Source organism: Oryctolagus cuniculus, chromosome 2, assembly GCF_051225735.1.
Source record: "Oryctolagus cuniculus isolate XC-2025 breed Fujian yellow rabbit chromosome 2, ASM5122573v1, whole genome shotgun sequence".
In the NCBI taxonomy this organism is placed as follows: Eukaryota; Metazoa; Chordata; class Mammalia; order Lagomorpha; family Leporidae; genus Oryctolagus; species Oryctolagus cuniculus.
The window spans coordinates 159,457,308-159,480,843 of record NC_142868.1 but is presented as its reverse complement, the minus strand read 5'-3'; the positions used below and the strand labels follow the sequence as shown (position 1 = coordinate 159,480,843).

Here is a 23,536-nt window from a genome sequence, read left to right as displayed (position 1 = left end):
ATACTCAAGAGAAACGATGATACAAAACTTAAATTCAGATGTTCATGGTGGCGTTATACCTTAATGAAAAGTCAAAGCAAACCAGATGCCATCCATCAACTGATGAATGGCTAAACAAGTATGGGTATAACCCACAGAATGGAATAGTACTCCGCCATAAAAAGAAATGGAGGACTGATAAGTGGTAACACATGGATGAACACTGAAAACACTGTTGGGTGAAAGACGGCAGATGCAGGAAAACAATCGTATATTGTATGATCCAGTTTTTATGCAGTTCCAGGATAGGCAAGTTCATAGACTCAGAAAGTTGGTTAGTGGTTCCCAGGGCCTGGAAGAAGGAGAGAATTGGGGTGGAGGCAGGGAGGGTAACTTATAATAGATACAGGGTTCATTTTATGGGTGATGAAAACGTTCTGCAATTAGATAATGGTGACAGTTGCACAACACTATTCATATACTAAAACCCAGTGAGTTGTATGCTTTTTTTGAAAGGGTAAATTTTATGGTGTATGAAGCGTACCTCAATAAAATCTGTTATTAAAGAAAGTCCTGGTTCTATCTCTTACTGGCTGGATGGCTTTAGGCAATGAAGCTAAACCCAAGTAATTTTCAGCTACAAAATGGGAATAATGATATACACTTCACAGGGTCATTTTGATAAATGAGATCATGAATTTGAAAATGTTTCTAAACTATAAAGCTCACATAATTTTGTGCTGTCAGTGGGTTATGAGTTTATTATAAACTGGATTTTTTTTTTATCTTATTCTGTATTTTGCACAGCACTAACAAGGTCTGGCTACATAATAATCACTCAAAGACCTACTGGGTTGATTCAAAAGTATTACAGTTACTGGGTTAAAAAAGCATGTAACATGAAATCTATCCTTCTAATACATGTTTAAGTGTACACTGCAGGCTAAGTGTAACTATGAGCACACTGTTGCACAGCAGATTTCTAGAACTTCTCTGCACCACTGAGACTCCATACCCAGAGAACAGCAGCTCCCTGTTACTCTCCCCAGTCCTTGGCAACCACATTTTGCTTACTGCTCTGTGAGTTTGACAACTTTAGATACCTCATGTGAGTGGAATCATACAGTGCCTTGCTGTGATTGGCATATTTCATTTGGCACACTTTGGTCAAGGTTTATCTATATTGCAGCCTGTGTTAAAATTTCCTACCTTTATAAAGGCTGAGTAATATTTCTTTGCGCGCGTGTACCATATTTTCCTTACCCATTCACTCATCAGGGGACATTTAGGTTGTTTCCGTTGGTTGGCTATCCTGGATAATGGTGTCAAACATTTCTTCAAGATTACGCTTTCAATTCTTTTGTATAAATATGTAGCAGTAGGCTTGCTGGATCACGTGGTTGTTCTATTTTTATTTTTTTGAGGAATTTCTATACTGTCTTCCATAGTGGGTGCACCAGTTGACATTCCTACCTGTATTGCACAACTGTTTCAACTTCTGCACATCCTTACCAGTATTTGTTATTTTCCTTTTAACAAATAACAGCCATTCTGACAGGATTGAGGTTTTGATGTGGGTTTCTCTGATGATTGCTTGAAACTGACCAACTTCTCACATACTCATTGGCTATTTGGATATCTTCTTTGGAGAAATGCCTATTCAAGTCTTTTGCCCACTTTTTAATTGGGTTGTTTTCCTGAGGATGAGTTGTTTGAGTTCCTTTTATATTTTGAATATGAATCCCTTAACTGTATGGCTTCAAGTGTTTTGCCTCACTCTGTATATTGCCTTTTTCTCTGTTGATGTTTCCTTTGCTTTGCAGAAGCCTTTTAGTTGGAGGTAGTCCTGCTTGCCTATTGTTGCTTGTTCTTTGATGTTGAACCCCAGAAATCATTGCTAACAACATTGAAGATTTCACTCTGTGTTTTTCTTTTTCAAGATTTATTTATTTATTTGAGAGGCAGAGTTACAGACAGAGGGAGGGAGAGACAGAGAGAGAGGTCTTCCATTGTTGGTTCACTCCCCAAATGGCTGCAGTGGCTGGAGCTGGGAGGATCCCAAGCCAGGAGCCAGGACCTTCTTCCAGGTCTCCCACAGCACTTGGGCCATCTTCTGCTTTATTAGGCCATTAGCAGGGAGCCGATCAGAAGAGGAGCAGCCGGAACTTTAACTGGTGCCTATATGTGATGCTAGCATTGCAGACAGAGGTTTATCCTACTACGCCACAGTGCTAGCCCCTCACTCTGTGTTTTCTTTGAGGAGTTTTATAGTTTTCGATCTAATGGTTAGGTCTTTTATCCATTTTGAGTTGATTTTTGAGTATGATGTAAGAGTCTACTTCCATTCTTTTGCATGTGAATATCTAGTTTTCTGAACACCTTTGTCATCATATAATCTTGGCACCCTTGTCACGGATCATTTGAGCATTGATTTGGTGTTGGGTTTCTTTCTGGGCACTTTATTCTGTTCTGTTGGTCTGAATGTCTATCTTGATGCCGGTAAGGCACTCTTGATTACTGTAGCTTTGTAATATGCTCAGAAATTAGGAAGTGTGGCACCTCCAGCTTTGTTCTTCTTTCTCAAGATCATTTTGCTATTTGCTATTTGAGAATCCTTTGTGTTCCCATATGAACTATAAGACTTTGTTTTCTACCTTGGAAAAAAAAGAAGGTCATTGGGATCTTGATAGGAATTCCATTGAATGAATGTTAACATTTTAACAATATTAATTCTTCCAATCCATGAACATGGAGTGTCTTTACATTTATTTGTCTTCTTTAACTTTATTCAGTGACATTTTATACTTGCTGGTATACAAGTCTTTCACCTCTTTGGTTATGTTTATTCCTAAAGATTTTACTTTTTTTTTTTAATAAATGGGTTTGTCTTTTTAATTTCCTTTTTGAACGATTCATTGTTAGTGTATAGAGATGCAACTGAGTTTTGTATGTTGATTTTATGTCCTGTGACTTTGCTGAATTTATTAGTTCTAACATTGCTTTTGGTGGAATCTATGAGCAGAGATAATTTTACTTCTTCAATTTTGGTTTGGAAGGCTTTTTTTCTTTTTCTTGCCTAACTGTCTTAGCTAGGAATTCTAGTACTGTGTTTAACAAAGCACTTTGTTTCTTATATTAGAGAAAAATTTTCAGGCTTCCAACACTGAGTATGATGTTAGCTGTGTGGGCTATTCATATATGGAAATTATATTAAGGTAATTTCCTTCTATTGCTAGTTTGTTGAGAGTTTGTTGAGTGTTTGTGTCATGAATGGATGTTGAATTTCATCAATTTTTTTTGCATCACTTGAGTTGATCATGTAAATTATATCTGTCATTCTGTTAAGATGGTATATGGGCCGGCGCCGCGGCTCACTAGGCTAATCCTCCGCCTAGCGGCGCCGGCACACCGGGTTCTAGTCCCGGTTGGGGCGCCGGATTCTGTCCCGGCTGCCCCTCTTCCAGGCCAGCTCTCTGCTGTGGCCAGGGAGTGCAGTGGAGGATGGCCCAGGTGCTTGGGCCCTGCACCCCATGGGAGACCAGGAAAAGCACCTGGCTCCTGGCTCCTGCCATCGGATCAGCGCGGTGTGCCGGCCGCAGCGCGCCAGCTGCGGCGGCCATTGGAGGGTGAACCAACGGCAAAGGAAGACGTTTCTCTCTGTCTGTCTCTCTCACTGTCCACTCTGCCTGTCAAAAAAAAAATTTAAAAAAAAATATGGTATATGACATTGGTTGATTTTCCAGTGTTGAGCCATGCTTGCAACCCATGGATAAATCCTACTTGGTCACAGTGTGGGGTCCTTTTAATGTGCTATTGAATTTGATTTGCTAGTATTAGAAAATGAGTTTGGGTGTGTTCTAGCCTCTTCATTTTTTTGAAAAGTATTGGCATTAATGTTTTTCTGAATATTCAGTAGAATTCAGCTGTGAAGCCATTTGGTCTTGAGCTTTTCTTTGTTGAAGGCTTCTTGATTACTGAGTCAACCTTCTTACTAGTTATGACAATTCAGATGTTCGATTCCTTTATGATCCAATCTTGGTAGATTGTGTGTTTCAAGGAGTTTCCCTGTCTCTTCTAAGTTCTCCAGTTTGTTGGTAAGCGACTGTTCATGCCATCCCTTATAATCCTTTTTAGTTCTGTGGCATCAGTTGTCTCTTCTTTTATTTCTAATCTCATTTCACTCTTTTCTTCTTAGTGTAGCTTGAGTTTTGTTGATTTTGTTGAGCTTTTTGAAAAGACTCTCACTGTCATCGATTTTTTCCATTCTTTGTCTTATTTCTTTATTATTATATAATTTATTTGAAAAGTGGGGTGGGGGAGAGAGACAAGAGGGAGGAGGAGGAGGAAGAGGTGAGGGAGAATTTTCCATCCTCTGATTCACTCTCTGGCTGCAACCAAGCATTTGGGCTACCTTCTGCTACTTACACAGGCACATTAGCAGGAAGCTGGATCACAAGTGGAACAGTTGGGACTTGAACTGGCACTCTGATATGAGATGCTGGTGTTGCAGGCAGGGGCTCAGCCCACTGCACCACAATGCCAGCCCTATCTCATTTATTTCTGCCTTAGTCTTTATTGTTTTCTTCCTTCTGCTAAATTTGGGCATAGTTTGTTCTTTTTTGACTTTCTTGAGGTGTAAAGTTAGGCTATTTCTTTGAGGTCTTTTTTCCTTTTTGAAAAAAGTATTTATTTTCAGTTTATTTGAAAGGGAGGGAGGGAGGGAAGGAGGGAAGGAAGGAGACAGAGATAGAGAGGGAAGGAGAAAGGGATTGAGAATCTATCTGCTGATTCACTCCCTGGATGGCCACAATAGCCAGGCTTGGGCCAGTATAAAGGCAGAAGCCTGAAACTCAATGAGTCTCCCAAGTACTTGCACCCAAGTACTTGGACCATCATCTGCTGCTTCCCAGGGTGTGCATTAGCAGGAAGCCGGAAGCATAAGTGGAGCAGGAGCAGATGGGATGCAGGCATGCCATGTGGAGGCTCAAATGCTGTGCTAAGTGTTTGCCCCTTTCTTCTTCTTTTTTTTTAAGTGGGCATTTGTGACTGTAAACTTTACTGAGAGTTCTGTTTTTATTGCATCCCATATGTTTTGCTGTGCTGTTTTCATGCCATTTTTCTCAAGATATTCTCCAATTTCCTTTTTGATTTCTTCTTTGACCCACTGGTTTCCATAAGATTATGTTTAATTGTTTAATTTCCATATATTTGTGAATTTTCCAGTTTTTTTCTGCTATTGATACCTGTATAATTTTAGTCCACTTAAATTTGTTGACTTGTGGGATCGGTGAGGTGGCCTAGCTGCCTTCAACCCCCACATCCCATATGAGCACTGCTTCAAGTTCCCACTGCTCCGCTTCTAGTCCAGCGTTCTTGATCATGTGCCTGGGAAACCAGCAGAGTTGGTGCTTGTGCTCTGACCCTTGCCACTTATGTGGGAGACCTGGATGGAGTTCTGGGCTCCTAGCTTTGGCCATTTGGGCAGTGACCCAGCAGATGGAAGATCTCTTTCTCCCTCTTTCTCTGTCACTTTCCCTTTCTCTATCACTCTCTTTGTTTCTTTCACACACATACGTACACACATGACTAATTTTGTGACCTACTGTGTGCTCTCTTCTGGAGAATGTTTTGTGTGCACTTTATTTTATAAAGATTTTATTTATTTATTTGAGAGAGAGAGAGTTACAGATAGAGGGAGAGACAGAGAGAAAGGTCTTCCATCTGCTGGTTCACTCCCCAAATGGCCACAACAGCTGGAGCTGGGCTGATCCTAAGCCAGGAGCCAGGAACTTCTCATGGGTCTCCCCTATGGGTGTGCTATGGGGAAATGTCAGCGGAGAACATATTATTACCTCAGTTCTTTGTTCCACGTGGAAGAAGAATTTCCAAGCGGACATGCAGAGAGATTTAAGAGTCAGAGACCTCCAGCCAGGGTGGCGTGGAGCTGGGGCTTCCAAAGTGACTTGTGTCAGTGGGTTTTTAAGCACAATTTTGGAGAAAAAAACTTGACAATCAGATTGACATTCAGTTACAGGGCCGGACGAAGCCCATCAGACCCGATTCACAATCTTTATCCTATCTGGCTTGCTCTTATCTGAAGAAGAGTGGGCTGGGTAACTTGCTTACGGTAAACTGTGAGCTCAGGAGGAGGGAATCCCCACTCCCTTGCTATTCTTATGGTAAAACTGGAAGCCTTCAAGGAGGGCAGGCAGGCACTTTTTGACCTTGCTGAAGATAACCTGTTTGGGACAAGGAAGCATCTTGCAACCCCAATTTTCTACCAGCTGACCATCCTGGCTGCCTATTAACCTATTTGTCTCCTCACAGGTGCAGGGGCCCAAGCACTTGGGCCATCTTCTAATGCTTTCCCGGGCCATAGCAGAGAGCTGGATTGGAAGTAGAGCAGCCGGGACTTGAACTGGTGCCCACATGGGTGCAGGTGGAGGCTTAGCCAACTATGCCGCAGTGCCAGCCCCTTCCAGGCACTGCATTCTGTGGCTGTGGGTGGAATGTTCTGTAGTACGTCTGGTAGGTCCATTTGGTCTATAGTGTTCTCAATTCTCTTTCTTTCGTGATCTTCTAGATGGATGTTCTATGTATTTTTTGATAGTAGAGGATTGATATCCGCTATTGTCATTGTATAGCCATCTGTTGCTCCCTTTAGTTCTGTCAGCGTTTGTTTTGTGTATTTGAGTGCTCTGATGTTGGGGTCATATGTCTTTGTAGTTGTTACATTTTCCTGGTGAATTTCCCCTTGTATCATAACTATCTTTCTTTGTCTCTTGTGACAGTTTTTGACTTAAAGTCTATTCCATCTGATGCAAGTGTGGCCACCCCTTCTCTGCTTTGGTTTCCATTTCCATGGGATATCTTTTTCCATTCTTTCACTTTTAGCCTACGTGTATCTTTAAGTCTAAAGCAAATCTCATGAAGACAATATGTAGTTAGAGCTGGGTTTTTTTAAAGTCAACTATCGAAAGAGTTATCACTTTTAAGCATTTTTTTAACTCAGTTAATCTGTAAATCTGATTGCTTTTACATTGGAATATTTCTTAGAACCAAAACCGTCTAGTAACTTGAGTTTTCCCTTTCGTTTTATGTCCCCATTTTCTCTTCCTCCTTTGACAGAGAGAACATTCCCAATTCCCTGAGAAGACCACAGTCTGACCGCAAAGATGTGCTCCATGAACCCAGGCAACTGGGTCACCTTTGACGATGACCTTGCTTTTCAATCTTCTCAAAAGCCAAAGAGCTTACCTCTGGAGAGTCAAGGTGTCTGTAGACCCAATGGGCTTAAGCTGAACCTTTCTGGCCCAAAGGAATTTCCCAGTGGAGCTTCTTCTACCAGCAGCACCCCGCTTTCCTCTCCCATCGTAGACTTTTACTTCAGTCCAGGACCTCCAAGTAACTCTCCTCTTTCTACACCTACCAAAGACTTCCCAGGTTTTCCTGGTATCCCCAAAGCAGGGACTCATGTACTTTACCCTATTCCAGAATCTTCTTCAAACAGCCCACTCACAACAGGTTCCTCGTTATCGCCTACAAAACCAACCTGTGTATCCCATGCTTTCTTACCCAGCGAGCACTCAGATGCACATCCAGCTCCCAGAGGAGGCCTAACAAATGAAACCAGCCCTCACCAGGCCGAAAGCCAGGAGTGCCAAAGTGATGCTCCCCAGTTTCGGTACTCTCATGAGGACTGCGCTTTCTCAAGTCCGTTTTGGAAGGATGAAGGCGGTGCTCCCCAGGTCAGCCTTGACCTCCCCGGAAGCAGAAAGACATTCTCATCAAGGGACAAGGAGATGCCTATTGACCAAAAAAGCCTCAATAAGTGTTCACTCAACTACATCTGCGAGAAGCTTGAACATCTCCAGTCAGCCGAGAATCAAGAGTCCCTTGGAGATTTGTCTGTGCGGTGTCTGAACGCCGAGGACGCCGCCTCTTCCTTCGTCCCCCGTTCCCTCTTCAGGAGCCAGCCCAAAGCTGGGTGGGCGTTCATGCTGAGGATCCCCGAGAAGAAGAACGTGATGTCCTCCCGGCAGTGGGGACCGATTTATCTGAAAGTTTTACCTGGAGGGATTCTGCAGATGTATTACGAGAAGGGCTTAGAGAGACCTTTCAGGGAGCTGCAGCTCGATCCACAGTGCAGGCTCTCTGAACCCAAAGTTGAGAGCTTTAGTGTGGCAGGCAAGATCCACACGGTGAAGATCGAACACGTGTCGTACACAGAAAAGAGGAAGTACCACTCTAAGACAGAAGTGGTGCATGAGCCCGACGTGGAGCAGATGCTGAAGCTGGGCACCACGGACTACCAGGACTTCCTTGCTTTTCTGACCACTGTGGAGGAAGAGCTCACGAAGCTGCCAGCCCTTCCAAAGCCAAAGAAGAGCTACGAGGAGCAAGAGCTGACCCTGGAAGTTGTGGACAACTTTTGGGGGAAAGTCACGAAAGGAGAAGGGAAACTGGTTGAAAGCACAGTGATAACACAAATCGGTTGCCTCTGCTTTGTGAATGGGAATGCGGACTGCTTTTTAACCTTGAATGACCTTGAGCTGCAGAAACGAGATGAATCCTATTTTGAGAAAAACCCCGAAAAGAGGGGAATTGATATTCTTGAATACCATTTTCATAAGTGCGTGAAGGTACAAGAATTTGAGCAATCAAGAATCATTAGGTTTGTACCTCTGGATGCCTGCCGGTTTGAGCTGATGCGTTTCAAGACCTTGTATAACGGGGACGATCTTCCATTTTCTGTGAAGTCTGTCGTGGTTGTCCAGGGGGCATATGTGGAACTGCAGGCCTTCATCAACATGGCCCCGTTGGCTCAGAGATCATCCCCGGCCGGCTCCTTGATGTCCTGTGACAATGTGATGATTCACTTTCCTGTCCCGTCGCAGTGGATCAAGGCTCTCTGGACCATGAACCTCCAAAGGCAGAAGTCCCTGAAAGCCAAGATGAACCGCCGGGCATGTCTGGGGAGTTTACATGAACCTGAATCTGAACCTGTCATTCAGGTCACCGTGGGCTCAGCCAAGTACGAGAGCGCCTACCGGGCCGTGGTGTGGAAGATAGACCGGCTTCCCGATAAAAATTCTAGTAAATATTCAGCAGTGCCCGTTGGTTTGTGTGGGAAATTGCCTAAACGTTTGCATTCTCCTCAGGTTGAACGAGGCAGACACAGATGGCAACCTGTCGGCTGAGGCCATGCTTGCTGAGTTATTGTTTCCTTTTGCACCTATTTCTACCAGATGAGTTTAACCTTTTACATTTCTTTTGCTATCATAAGAAATGCCATCTTCAGCTGGGAGTTTGTTGTGGATGTGGCTGGCAGTAAGGGAAGATGTATAAACATCCGTGGGTGAGCTCCTTGACATCAACCCATCCGCTGAAATGCTAACCAGGTTTCTAACATAGCTCAATTCCCTGGTGCATCTGTAGGACCCATCATCCCTGAGCATCCCTGAACCTCCGATACTCTCAGCCAGAACCACGTCTTTAGGTTTAACCGCCTGTTCCTTGAACTAAAGCTACTTTTTTTTTTTTTTTTCATTTTGACTCAAACTTGGTTCTTTGTAGAGGGCAGGAATGGGGTTCCATACTTCCCCCAGCCCCTCTGTCCCTACTGAACCCTCTGTGCTCCTCTCTCAGAGCCATAATTCTTCAAACTGATACATGAACTACATGTCCCAATCCCGGTGGCCACCTCTAGGACCAGTGGAAATCCCAGGAGTCAGCTTATCACTCAGGCCCCAGGAGGTCCCGGGAGACGTTCCAGCCCATTAGACTGTCTCCACTGGTTGTTTTAGAATTAGGCAGACATCTTGTAAGCATTAAAAATTAACTAAAAAAATTACAATTAAAACATTCTAGAAGTCCAGAGCTTTGAGAAGACAGTCCCAGCAGCACGTGCATTTTTAGAATAGTGAGATAGGAGAATATATTATGATAAGGCAGGGCATGATATAATGTGGCAAAAAGGCAAAATCTGCAGTTAGCACTGTGCCCTGTTTCTGTTGAGTTTTTTCTGGCAGAACACTGGGCTGAGGAGCTGGACTGGGGGATGTGAGCCGATGTGTTCATTCATTCATTGATTCAGTGAACCCTTTAGTGGGCATGTGCTGAGTACCTAGTACTGCGTAAGTACCGGGGTTAGAGATGAATCAGACCTGATCCCTGTCTCCAAAGCGCGCACAGCTGCTCTAGCCCTGGAGGGGGATCTAAGCTCCCCTGCGACTGAGGCGTTCAGAGGAAGCGTTGCTATTGGAGGTGTCCATAGAAGTTCCTGCGCCCTGAGTGTGCCTTCGAGTAGCCTGAGAGCTTTCAAATAGTCGTGATGTTCAGGCCCCTCCCCATTCCACCTGGACTGGCATCGCTGGAGGAGGGCCTCGTGTCCCCATAGGTTTTAAGAGCTCCCCTGGTGAACCTAATGTGTATCCAGGGTGAGGACCATGCAGACGTCGGAGCAGGAAGAGCAAGGCCCAGCCCGCGGTACACTTGATGGGCATCATGGATGGCAGCCTGGAGGCCATGGACCCTGGTGTCACATCTGCCAACTGATTGACGAGTGAGCCATGGGCAGGGTTCAGCGGGTGAGAGACACAGGCCTCTGTGTGGCAGGGATGACCCCATGCTGTCTCCTCCCTGATGCCCACAGCCTCCTTCACTCAAATCAGTTCCACTCTGTGGCATTCTCGTGACTCCAGGAACAGCAGGAACAGCAAGGCCAGGTTAGACCTGGGGCAGGGCGAGCTGGGGATGGTGTGGCATGGTCACCATGGATGGCCTCCAGGGGAGCCTGCTGGTCAACCCCAGTGTGAAAAGCGCAAGGTCAGCCTCTTCCAGGACGTAACCCGCAGAATCACGCCTCCTGCCTTTTTCATGGCTTGGCTGGAGAGGCAGTGTAAACACCTCTTAGGTCATCTTCATGCAGGGGAAATCAGTTCTGAGGGCTTGAGGTTCCAGATGATTGTTCTGGAAGTTCTTTGTGCTGCAGTTAGGCCAGAGGGCTTAACCGAATTGACAGCATTGGCTTTCACTCTGCTAAACAAGAAGAAAGGTAGGCGGTCAGGCGGGTTGGAATACCTGGGGGGACCCTGTGGCACTAGAGACCTCCCCGGGCCCCAGTGATAACCTGACTCCCAGAATTTCCCTTTGGTTCTTTTTTTTTTTTTTTTTTGATAGGCAGAGTGGACAGTGAGAGAGAGAAACAGAGAGAAAGGTCTTCCTTTGCCGTTGGTTCACCCTCCAATGGCCACCGCGGCCGGTGCACCGCGCTGGTCCAATGGCAGGAGCCAGGTGCTTTTCCTGGTCTCCCATGGGGTGCAGGGCCTAAGCACTTGGGCCATCCTCCACTGCACTCCCTGGCCACAGCAGAGAGCTGGCCTGGAAGAAGGGCAACCAGGACAGAATCCGGCACCCCGACCAGGACTAGAACCCGGTGTGCCGGCGTCGCTAGGCGGAGGATTAGCCTAGTGAGCCGCAGGCGCTGGCCTCCCTTTGGTTCTAGAGATGGCTGTTGGCACTGAGATAAAAGGCCAGCCGTAGTTTTTTGCATAGGTTTGCAGTAAGAATTACGGCTCTGAGAGAGGAGCCCAGAAGGTTCAGCCTGCTGGCTTGTGTGGGTGGGGACAGAGGGGCAAGAGGAGCCCACTGGGAGCCCATCGCTGCCCTGTGCTTGGAGCAGGAGAAGCTAAGTACTCAGCTAGACCTGGCCAGGGAGCTGCACGTACTTTTCCAACCGAGAACCCACACCAATGATCTCTGTAAATTTTCTATGTAGAACAACATAGGAAGCTCCTTGGGAAGATGATCCTGTCGATGATAGCACTGCGTTTTCCCAGAATGAATGGCGCAGTTGGCTGATTGAGTCATCAAGAATTTATTGAGAGGAGGGCTTGCTCATTTACACATTCATTCCACAGCCGTCTGCTACATCTCTCGGTGTACGGTCTGTGCTGATGCGGGGGAGACAGAAACTCAAACATGAGCCCTGCTCCCCAGCAGCCTAACAGTGCAGTAGGTGAGGCGGCCCCAGCAGAAACTCCCCAGGCACCCAGCGTGCTGTTCCTCCCTGCTCCAGCGTTCACAGCAGGGATCCCAGACAAGGGGCTGGTGGTGCCCTGGGACTACGGCAGGCATTGCTGCAGAGCTGGTGGCTGAGCTGGTGACTAGCTGGGCACGGAAGAGGCAGGAGGATTCCACCAAGGGGAGCAGCCTGAGGGTCTGCGGAGTGGTAGAGAGGAACTAGCGCATCTTCAGACCCTGTGAGCCGTGCTGGGGAGGGGTTTGGCATTCCACAGGGCTTGAGGGTGTCTCCGGGAGCAGCTGAGAGACTCCTCTCTCGCTCTGGGAAGGCAGGCAGAGGAGGAGCGCCTGGGCAGTATCAGGGAGGCTGGCAGAGCAAGGGCAAGGGCAAGAGCAGTGGAGCTGTGAGCAAGGGCGGTGGGGGCGGGGAGTCCAGACGGGGAGCTCCTGGGTGAGGGGGAGAGGACCGCGCTCAGGGCACCTTGCTTTGGCGAATAGGTGGGTGATGGTGCCGTAAACTGAGATGGCCAGAGGCCCACGTCATTCATTTGTCTAACCTCTAAGCCAGTTTCTCAGGCTTGGCTGCATGTTAAAATCCTTAGAGCTTGAAACATAAACAAGTTGGGCACCCTGCTCTGAAAATCTGAAATCAGAAATGCCCCCAAATCTGAAACTCTGAGACCAACCTGACACTGCCAATGGAAAATTCTGTGCCATGGAACTTTATGTGCAAAATTATTTTTAAATATTGTATAAAATTACTGCCAGGCCATGTGTACAAGGTATATGTGAAATATAAATATATTTTAGGTTTACACTTGGGTGCCATCCCCAAGATCTCTCATTGTATATATGCAAATTCCCCAAATTAAAAATACTTGAAATCTGGCCAGCGCCGCAGCTCACTTGGCTAATCCTCCGCCTGTGGCACCGGCACCCAGGGTTTTAGTACCAGTTGGGGTGCCGGATTCTGTCCTGGTTGCCCCTCTTCCAGTCCAGCTCTCTGCTGTGGCCCGGGAAGGCAGTGGAGGATGGCCCAAGTGCTTGGGCCCTGCACCCGCATGGGAGACCAAGAGGAAGCACCTGGCTCCTGGCTTTGGATCAGCGCAGCGTGCCGGCTTTAGCAGCCATTTGGGGGGTTTAACCAATGGAAGAAAGACCTTTCTCTCTGTCTCTCTCTCTCTGTCTAACTCTGTCTGTCAAAAAAAAAAAAAAAAACTTGAAATCTGAAACACTTTGTTAGTCATTCACACAAGAAAGAATTCAGACATGAGACAGAGAGCAGTGGTAAGCAAGGTAGTAGGTTTAATGGGGTAGGGCATCCCTGAGAATGGATGGGACAGAATCCAAGAGCGAGTGCCCTGTCACTCAGACATGGTTTAATGGAGAGAATACACCTGCCAGACAGTGCTCAGGAGAGAGCTGAGAGCTGAGCACACAGTCTGTATTCAGACTGGGCTTTTAAGGGAATGGGCTCTAGTCCACCCCCCCTCCACCCCAGGACTAAGGGTTTGCTGAGTGTGCATTAGGTGAAATTCCTCCCAGGGTTTCACTACTCAGTGCTGTCAGAGTGGGGAGCCCATCTGGGCTGGGCAGAGGAGCCTCCCCTAGAGGGCCTGGGGAAGGGAAGGATGTAAAGGTTCTATTGCTCAGTGCAACCCCTTTGGAGAAAAGATTATCCTGGAGAGCTTTCCCTGGGGGAAGGCTGAGACCACCTGGAAAGTGATCAGGGCCCAGGCAGGACTGTGTAGTGTAAAATACGGGGCTGCTTCCCAAGGGAGCTTCTGCAGGTGCTGCGTTTCCCTTAGGCCCCTCTCGCACCCACAGGCTCATTTCTGACTTCCTACCTCGCACCTTCTGGATCAGGGACACTCAACCTGTACCTCCTTTAGGGTCAGACTTGGGGGTGAGGCCCCCGGGAAGGGCTCTCCCATGCAGCCAGGATGGAGAGCTGCTGACCTGCTTGTTCTGTGCAGCGGGGTGTGGTCCCCTAGGCAGACTCATTCCTCCGCTCCTCTGCCCAGCCCAGATGGGCTCCCCACTCTGACAGCTCTGAGTAGTGAAACTCTGGGAGGAATTTCACCTAATGCACACTCAGCAAACCCTTAGTCCTAGGGGGGTGGTGGTGGTGGTGGTGGGTGGTGGTGGTGGGGAGAACTAGAGCCCATTCCCTTAAAAGCCCCGTCTGAATACAGACTGCGTGCTCAGCTCTCAGCTCTCTCCAGAGTACTCTCTGGCAGGTGTATTCTCCATTAAACCATGTCTGAGTGACAGGGCACTGGCTCTCCATGGGAGGGATCACTGGTCCTTTAAACGTCTCTCCTACCAGCTCCTCAGTCTTGCAGCTCCTTCAGCAGGGGGTGGTCTTTCATTTGCCAAAGAGGATGGCCCAGGCTCATTCTTACTAAAGTGTGAAGGACTCCAGAGGGGGCTAGGCTTTGTTGGGGGAAGGGAGGAGAGAAAGAAGGAAGGAGAGGGAGAGGGGTAAATAGTGGCTCAGAATTAGACAGTTTCTGACTGCATCCATGTCTGACTGACCCAGTTGCCTCTGCTCTGTCGTCAACGCATTGGTTACTTCTCTCCTCTCCCCTTGTGGCGTTCTCTGACCACTTATGTCCTTCGGCCCTCAGCGGTTGTTTCAGATGTGACGGATTTTGGTTCAATAAGGATTGGATAGCAAACAGTCCTAAGATTTTGTGATTTGCCACCCCTGTCCTAAGACCAGCGGCTGTGGTGGGAGTGTAACAATTACCAAAGCCCGAGTGTGCCCCCTGGTGGTCAGTCTGGTCACATGCTTTTCGCCTGTCTTAACTCATTTAATTTGTGAGTTAATCAAATCTCTGTTGCGCTCCAAACATGCCAGACATTGTACTAGGGACAGCCATGATATCTGTTCTCACGGAGCTCAGAGTCCAGAGGGAGCGTGTTATTATTAGACACTGCAGAGTATTTAGAGTTTTCAAAAGTCATAAAAAATAAAACTTGAAAGGGAAAAATGCTCTCTTTTGTCTTTTACCAGTTTTTTAGGAAAGCAGCAAAAGATTTTTCTTTTGAAGTACTATGTCTTCAACTGGGGTTGAATTTCTTTTCTTCAGTGTTTGCTGCAAAACTTCCAAAAATTGTTTTTCTTAAATCAGATCATCTCCAATCTAAATGTGTGGAATCCACAGTCCCTTTATTAGAAAACTTAGAGTAATTAAAAAACACTAGCGGGCTTATAGATGAATAGCACTTGCAGAGTGACCCTGTGTGCCAGCCTGTCCGTGCTGGAGGAGTGTGTCGCTCTACACCAACTGCTCTGTCCTCACAGCACCCTTTCAAGGGCTGTCACCCTCGTTTTTGGATGAGGAGACTGGGGCTTGGGGGTAACACAGCCCCTAAGCAGTAGAGCGGGGACTGGACCTGGGCAGTGTGGGTCCAGGGTTTTGTTCGTCACCATGGGGCCCTCACAGGCCCAAAGCCTGCGTTAACAGTGTGCAAGGACTTGGCAGGCTGGGAAGGTGATGGCTTGTGGACTTGGGCACATGTGAGTGTCAGTGAAGTTACCACTGCAGAGGGCCTTGGAGGCCACCTTGTCCCACCCTGGGCATTGGAGTGGAGATGGCTACTGAGCGTCTGCTGCTTCGTTGATGGATGACTTCTCAAGGCCTTTTACAGCCATAGAATTCCATTAGTGTCTCGACAAGAAACGGGTTATAAATAATGAAAGGCAATTTATCTTTTAAGAATTAAGTGAAATCCTCTCAACTCTTGTTTTTGTGCCTAAAGCTATATTCTGATGAAAATGTTCTTTCTTGAGATGTGTCAGTGGTACAATAATTTAATATAGCTTTTGAAATGACTGCCATCTCATATTTATTTAAGTGAAGACAGCTGCATTGGGTATGTAGATGCTATGAACCATGCAACAGGATCATGGATCATTTATAAAGTCACTGCAGTGCTCACAGTGAAGATATTTTGTGTTCCATTATAACACTCACACATTTTACAATTCCACCTAAAATCAGGGTGTATCCAGTGTCGCCGGGTCTGGCCCAGAGCCTGGCCTGGCATAGTCTGGATGCTTGACAAATGGCAAGCTGAATGGAGTGGAAGCAAATATTACATTGAAACACTGAAGTCCAATATGCCCATCTCTGCACTGTACATCTGCTCCAATCACAGCTTCTCAGAAGGACGGATGAGAATGACAGTGCTGAAACATAGGCTGTCCTAGTGAAAGAGAAAATTCTTGACCCAAAATATTTTCTGAAATATAATAAAATTTCATTAAGTTTTCCACTTTTAAAAAACAGAATTTTTTCATAATATGACTTAATTTGGGCTGAAGATTGTCTTTGCATTGTCTGCAAATAAGCTGCATGGTAGCGTAATGAGTTAATAAAGAATTCTTGGAGGGGTTCATTCAGGCTACTAGAGAGAAAGAAGTTTCTGCAGGCCTCAAGCACATTGTTGCCAAATGTGCTTATTATAAATATTGCTTTTGTATTTTAGTTAAAACTTTATAATACTTAAAATTGAAAACATATTAGGAGTTAATTTATGCACATATACAGTAATAAGATTATACTCTTTTTTTAAAAAATCTTTTATTTATTTATTTATTTAGACAGGCAGAGTGGACAGTGAGAGAGAGAGAGAGAAAGGTCTTCCTTTGTCTTCCTTTGCCGTTGGTTCACCCTCCAATGGCTGCCGCGGCCAGCGCACCGCGCTGATCCCATGGCAGGAGCCAGGTGCTTCTCCTGGTCTCCCATGGGGTGCAGGGCCCAAGCACTTGGGCCATCCTCCACTGCACTCCCGGGCCACAGCAGAGGGCTGGCCTGGAAGAGGGGCAACCGGGACAGAATCCGGTGCCCCGACCGGGACTAGAACCCGGTGTGCCGGCGCCGCTAGGCGGAGGATTAGCCTAGTGAGCCGCAGCGCCGGCCGAAGATTATACTCTTTTAAAGCAAACATTTAAGAAATACAGACTCCCTTCTAGTTTGTACAAAACTGTGGATTTTGGTGGGATGTTGTTTAAATGGAATTTGTCCCCCTGTGATGCTAATGGAGTTGCTTATTAAGGAGGTGAGTGCTTGTTACGTTCTAGAGCAGTGTTCAGTGGCCATGGAAGTATTTTGACCATTTGATTTCTTTTCTCCCCCGAGGTCCTGATCATCCCCATTGTCTGTCCTACAAACTAGAACTTGGGTCAGACCAGGAGATCCCCTCTGACTGGTATCCATTCGCTACTGTGCAGTTTGTGATGCTTGACACCTGTGCCTCCAGGACAGAGGTCCGGTCTCTAGGGGTGGAGAGTGATGTCCAGCCACAGAAACATGTCCACCAGCGAGCCTGCTACAATGTCCAGGTACGCCCACAGACCCTGGGTTCAGGTGGGGGCTCTCAGAGCTCTCACTGCTTTGCCCTCTTACACGACCTTGTGTGCATATGTGTGAGTGTGCATGTGTGTGAGCATGTGTGTATGTGTGTATATGTGTGCACGTGAGTGTGTACATGTGGGTGTATGTGAGTAGTGCATGTGTGTGTGAGTGTGTGCATGTGTTTGAGTATGTGTATGTGCATGTGTGTGAGTGTGCATATGTTGAGCATGTGTACATGTGTGTATGTGTGTATATGTGCATGTGAGTGTGTACATGTGGGTGTATGTGAGTAGTGTGTGTGTGAGTGTGTGCATGTGTGTGAGTGTGTATGTGCATGTGTGTGAGTGTGCATATGTGTGTGCATGTGTTGATCATGTGTGTATGTGTGTATATGTGCACGTGAGTGTGTACCTGTGGGTGTATGTGAGTAGTGCGTGTGTGCATGTGTTTGAGTGTGTATGTGCATGTGTGTGAGTGTGTGCATATGTGTGCATGTGTGTGTGCGTGTGTGATGATACCTGATTGAGACAAGAGCTCAGTCATATTAACCTGCTCACTATGGAGTATAGCTGTTCCCCTTCATTTAGAGAAGGGGGACTACTCAGTGAGGAAATAGGGCATAGAAATCAAATTCATATTTTAGAAGCAGATTTATAACGAAAGCTATCATATTAGAAGAGCGTTTGTCAACATGTGTTCTGTGGAACGTATTCCCTGTATAAGTATTTAAGAAAAAGTAAGTTGAGGAATGCCAGAAATTAGAGTTGAATGAAGGTTCTGAGAAGTCTTGTAATAAAGAAGCTTGTTAAGTAAGCTTGCTACTTGGCCTGGTTTAGTCCAACGCCGTGAAATCTTGCCAGGTGGGGTGTGTGCAGGTGAAACACCTGTCAGTTCCTTGGGGCACAGGATCCGAGGGGCATCAGTTACTCCGTCAGAGACTCCTGTGTTCACCGCTGGGGCAGCTGTGTGGGGCAGTGGTGGAGTTGCTGCTTGCCTGCATCCCATAATGCAGTGCCGGATTTGAGGCCCTGCCGTTCTGGTTCCGGTCCGGCTTCCTGCTGATGTATACTCTGGGAAGCAACAGATGGTGGCTTAAGTATTTGGGTTCCTGCCACCCACATGGGAGACCTGGACTGGGTTCTGGGACCCTGACTTTGGTTTCTCCTACCTCTGGCTGTTGGGGGCATTTGGGCGGTGAGCCAGCAGAGGGATCTCTCCATGTTTCCAATAAAATGAAAATGAGTCACTGTCAACTGATCTGCATTATTAGGCTAACTGCATTAGAGTAACATCCACCTTGATCTGTTCCCAAATTTGTGTTTTCTTTCCATCTTTGAGGTTAATAGATACCTAAGGTTAAGAGATATATTGACAACATCTGCCACACATTTCCCATCTTAAAATGATGACATACGTTGCTAGTGTTGGCTAAAAATGTTTGTAATTTGAAAATATTTCTGCATTACAGAAATCAAACAGGTGGTGGTTAAGGTTAGAATGCATCTGTTTTCTTTTTATCTGGCACATGAGCAACATTTTACACTTTCTCATAGCATTTCCCAGTCTACCTGTTGCTTGAATCTCAGTGATGATTAAGGCCATTCTGATTTTCTACCATTTATTCCTATTAAACATAGTGTGCTTGTGTAAGATGACCTTGACACCAACGGGTGATCCTAAAATATAGTAAGAGAAGCCAGAATTTCTTTTTCCTTTGTGGCCATTTGTGTAGATGTTTTGATTGGGTCTTGTGAGTTTTTTTTTCCTATTGATAATGTTAACGACGTGTCCATCTGCCCTGTGCAGCCTACCAGCACTAGTGACTGAGGCCCCAGCGGCCAGAGGGGCCCTGGCTGCAGAGGGCAGCCTTGTCCAAGGTCACGTCCCTGTCTGGAGTCAGCCAGTGTCCAGTGATGGTGTCCATCCACCAAAGGACCTCTTGGCATGACTTGGGCTAACTCTGCAGGAGCAGCCCAGCTTCAGCCATCCCGGGTCATGGACTGAAGCTTTTATTATGCGGCCTTGGCAGCACAGGCCCGCCCTCTGCCCTTCTGTTTCCTTCCCTGCCTCCACATCACTCTGCCCTCAGCAATGTAGACCCTAGCAGCCTGCTCCAGGAAGCTTTGTGCACACGAATCTCCCTCAGAGTCTGCCTCCTGGGAATCTGACCTGTAACCCTTGGTATGTAGGTATGAGATGTGGCTGAACTGGGGGTGCACATGGAGACTGCACATACACCTGCTTTCTTTTTTTTTTTTTTTTTTTGACAGGCAGAGTGGACAGTGAGAGAGAGAGACAGAGAGAAAGGTCTTCCTTTTGCCGTTGGTTCACCCTCCAATGGCCGCCGCAGCCAGCGCGCTGCAGCCGGCGCACCGCGCTGATCCGATGGCAGGAGCCAGGAGCCAGGTGCTTTTCCTGGTCTCCCATGGGGTGCAGGGCCCAAGCACCTGGGCCATCCTCCACTGCACTCCCTGGCCACAGCAGAGAGCTGGCCTGGAAGAGGGGCAACCGGGACAGAATCCGGCGCCCCAACTGGGACTAGAACCAGGTGTGCCGGTGCCGCTAGGCGGAGGATTAGCCTAGTGAGCCACGGCGCCGGCCCATACACCTGCTTTCTTAGCCACAAGATGTGCCAGTTTCAGACAGTTTCAGGGAACAGCTCAAAATTATTTAACATAATATTTTAAAAAAATATTTTCATTTTACTTAATAGGCAATATTTTAAAAAAATTATTTTCATTTTATTTGATAGGCAGAGAGAAGAGAGGGAGGGGGGAGAGAGAGAAAGAGAAAGAGAAAGAAGAGAGGGAGATCTCCCTTTGATTAGTTCATTCACCAAAAGCCTACAACAGCTGGGTCTGGACCCGGCTGTGAAGCCAGGAGCCAGGAACTCAGTCTAGGTCGGTCGGTCGGTCTGTCTCTCTCTCAAGGATTTATTTATTTATTTTTGAAAGTCAGAGTTACAAAAAGAGAGGGAGAGACAAAGGGAGGTCTTCCATCCACTGCTGCAACTACTAGGGCTAAGCCAGGCCAAAGCCAGGAGCCAGGAGCTTCATCTGGGTCTCCCATGTGTGTTAGGGGCCACACACAGAAGAGAAGAATGGGCCAGTCCTCTTCAAGAATTCACCCTAGAGGGCAGGATCTGGGGGGCTCTGTGGTGCACAGTGGTAGCAGAGTGCCTCCGTACGGGGCTGGCACAGGAGGGTGGGTGGGCTGTGTGTGTGGCCCAAGAGGGAGGTGGCTGCAGTCCTTGTCCTTGTGTATAAAGCAGGACTGAAGAGAGACTAGTGCTGCGTTGCATTTGTTAATGCTGCCTGTGTTTTGCTTTTGCGTAACAGGTTGAAATAGAAAAGAAATGGGTTAAAATCGAAGGAGAAGACCCGGATAAAGCTGGCGACTGTGTAACTCAGTAGGGTAGCAAAGGGAAAGAGTGATGTCACGCTGGTCATATCTGCAAGTCACAGAAGCCACACCAAGTTCTGCCGCTGCACCTCGGACGGGAGTTCTGCACGACAGGCTGAGGACAGACCCGAAAGCCGTGTTAGAGAAGTTTGAGACCTACAACCGAACCACCTGTGTTTTGTGCTTCTGATGTGTTTTTGCCCTAGGGGTTTGATCTAAGCTGTGTCTGTGCTTGTGTGACGCTCTGCTTCCTCCTAAAACTCAAAGGCACTGTTCTTGGACGTGTGGCCTGGCAGCCAGTGTGGCTGAAGGGTTTTGAGTTTTGGGGGCCCGGGGGCTGATTGTTTCGCAGTCCGCATTACACAGGTGCTGTGTTTAATACCCCTCAGCCCCAGTCTCTTCTTGCTATCAGCACCTGTACCAGCAGGTAAGGCAGTCCACGGAGACGCAAAGCAAGTACGTAATTCTCCCCGTGCTCGTCTCTGAAATGCGGCTGGGTGTAGAATGGTGTTGAAACCGCAGGCTGAAATGGAGAGTTGGAGGTATCTGTGGCTTTGAATTATGTATCTCCTTGTCCCCTTACCACACTGGTAGGTAACCGTGGCTGTGTTTGGGTCCCTGTCTTTCCCCTACCCTATTATCATTTTGGAAATCTGTATGGTGTGGGCTGCAAAGAAGCCATTTCTGTTGATAATACGTACTTGAGTGTGAGTCACTAAGATTTACTGCTTTTTGCGATTCCTTTCAGGATGCATTTTGGAGTATTGGCCACTACGTGAAATATTTATGTACATTAAAGATGACTTTTTAAAATTCATGGATATTGTTTTCCAAAAGTAGCGATTTCAAGACTGTATTTTGATAACGTATTATTTGTAATCAACAAAGCTTCTTTTGAGTAGAAGTCTAAATCATATTATGATTATTTTATGCTAGTTCTCTTTTATGCTAATGCTGCTTAATTTAGAGTATTTTTCTTCCAAAGATGAGCAAAGTGAAACACTAGATTATTTTACCTAGATTGCCAAGCAGGGATGTTGCTACTCTTCAGAGTTAGGTAGAAGACTAGAATTGTTTGATTTCTGATGAAAAGCCAATGGTATTCAGTTACAGCTATTTAGAGTTTCAGTATTTGCAGTGAGGGGTCAGAATTGTAAATGCTATGGAATCTATGTTCTAGGTATTTTTGGCCTGAAAAACAAATTCTTCCCTGTGGTATTAATACAACTTCCATTTATGTTGAACCTGAATTCTGAGTAAGATCTCTTTCTTCATTTACTAGATTCGTTTCTAATCAAACCTGATAGAATGTTCTTCCGATCGACATTTACTGGTCGGCCTGTAGAACTTATGTAATATGTTTTAGTTAATATTGTATTACATTCATTTCAGTCTGTTCAAAAACAGATTAAAACAAACATTTATGATGGTCCTTATCCATCAGCAGACTTGTTGGCTTCTCGTGAGTTTACTGTGAAGGCAAAGAATGCAGAAGTCAGCAGTTAAAATGAATCCCGTTGCTCCCTAACCTCACTCGGTGCAAGGCTCACATTGCCACACGCTCAAGACTCCCTGTTGATGTCTGGGAGGGCAAAGCTGTGCGTGCGCGCGCCCTTCCTGAAAATCCCACCATCTTTTAATATTGTCTGGCGTGGGCACCCTCAGGGGGACTTCGCCTGCTCAGAGCACATCTGGAGGCCAGCCCAGCGCAGCCTGCTGGGTTGATGGCTGCCCTTGCTTTCTGAGAGTGCTCCGTGGCATCTTGTCGGGGAGAGAGCGCGCGGTCTGGTTCAGATGAACGGAATGAATATTTATACTTCAAAATAAATGCAGCGAAATGTTCAGCGAATCGCCCCCCGGGCCTCGCGGGTTCACTGGTGTCTGCTAGGGTCTCAGGATTCAGCCTTGAAAACAGAGCAGCAACAGACTGACCAAAGCTCTAGAGTTGAGTTTCTGCAGCCCAGCGAAGGTTCACAGCGTTAACAGCGGGGTGCTACCGCATAATTGTTAATTTGCACATCTATTAGGACCTTAAATATTCATTACTTAGTGTTAAATTAACATTCTGTGGAAGGAGAGGCTTTTTAATACAATTCTTCTGACCGAGAAGTGGCAGGAAGTCAGACGTGGCTACTGCCATAGTCCACTTAGACTTAGCAATTAAGAAGGAGAGTCTCCCGTGGCCGAAAGCAAATAGTGAAAAACTGCTTTGAAGGGAGGTTCGTTCCTTGGGAGCTGAGGAAGAGAGCGGCCTTTCCTGGCATTTCACTCCGGATCACTACTTCAGGGAGTGGAGTGGAGTCCGTCACTGGACGGGCACTAGGGCCCAGGTGCAAGGAGTTGACCCAGTGGTGTCCAGTGGTTCTCTCCTTGTTCTGCTCCGGTCACCTGAGCACAGATCAGGATTGTCACGATGTGCTTAGTCGTGCAGATCTGGACTTCAGCACGTTTCCGAGAAGGGATGAAGGAAAGGTGCTTTCCAGCATGCAGGCAAAGGCTGGAGCTTCTTACCTGATGCGTGCAAGTTAGATGGTTCTAGGGTTTTACTTCCGTCTGGCCCTCTGCTTGTGATGCAGCCTTTGTTTTTTCTGATAAATTCAGTTAGAGGGCCTTCCTTCACAGTGGCTGTTATGTTTTGCTCAAGCTACGATTTTTGTGTCCTGTGCATACAAAGATAAAACAGATGGAGCCTTAATAATCATGTAACAAAGTATTTTGTAGATTGCATATTGATTTTTCTAAAATTAAAGATGTATTTCAAATAA

The 23,536-nt window shown here is 46.6% G+C and overlaps 1 protein-coding gene across 7 annotated transcripts in view; it reads left to right on the top strand.

Moving 5' to 3' along the window:
• Positions 1-23,536, top strand: part of STON1 (stonin 1) — a 48,855-nt gene extending 25,319 nt beyond the window's left edge. For 2 of the 7 annotated variants that reach the window (XM_051829155.3, XM_070067928.2), the window contains exons 2-5: positions 6,307-6,507; positions 7,108-9,075; positions 17,154-17,356; positions 20,708-23,536. In XM_051829155.3, the coding sequence (XP_051685115.3) occupies positions 7,155-9,075; positions 17,154-17,356; positions 20,708-20,782 (2,199 nt within the window). In that variant the 5' untranslated portion in view covers positions 6,307-6,507; positions 7,108-7,154 and the 3' untranslated portion in view covers positions 20,783-23,536. 7 annotated transcript variants of the gene reach the window in all.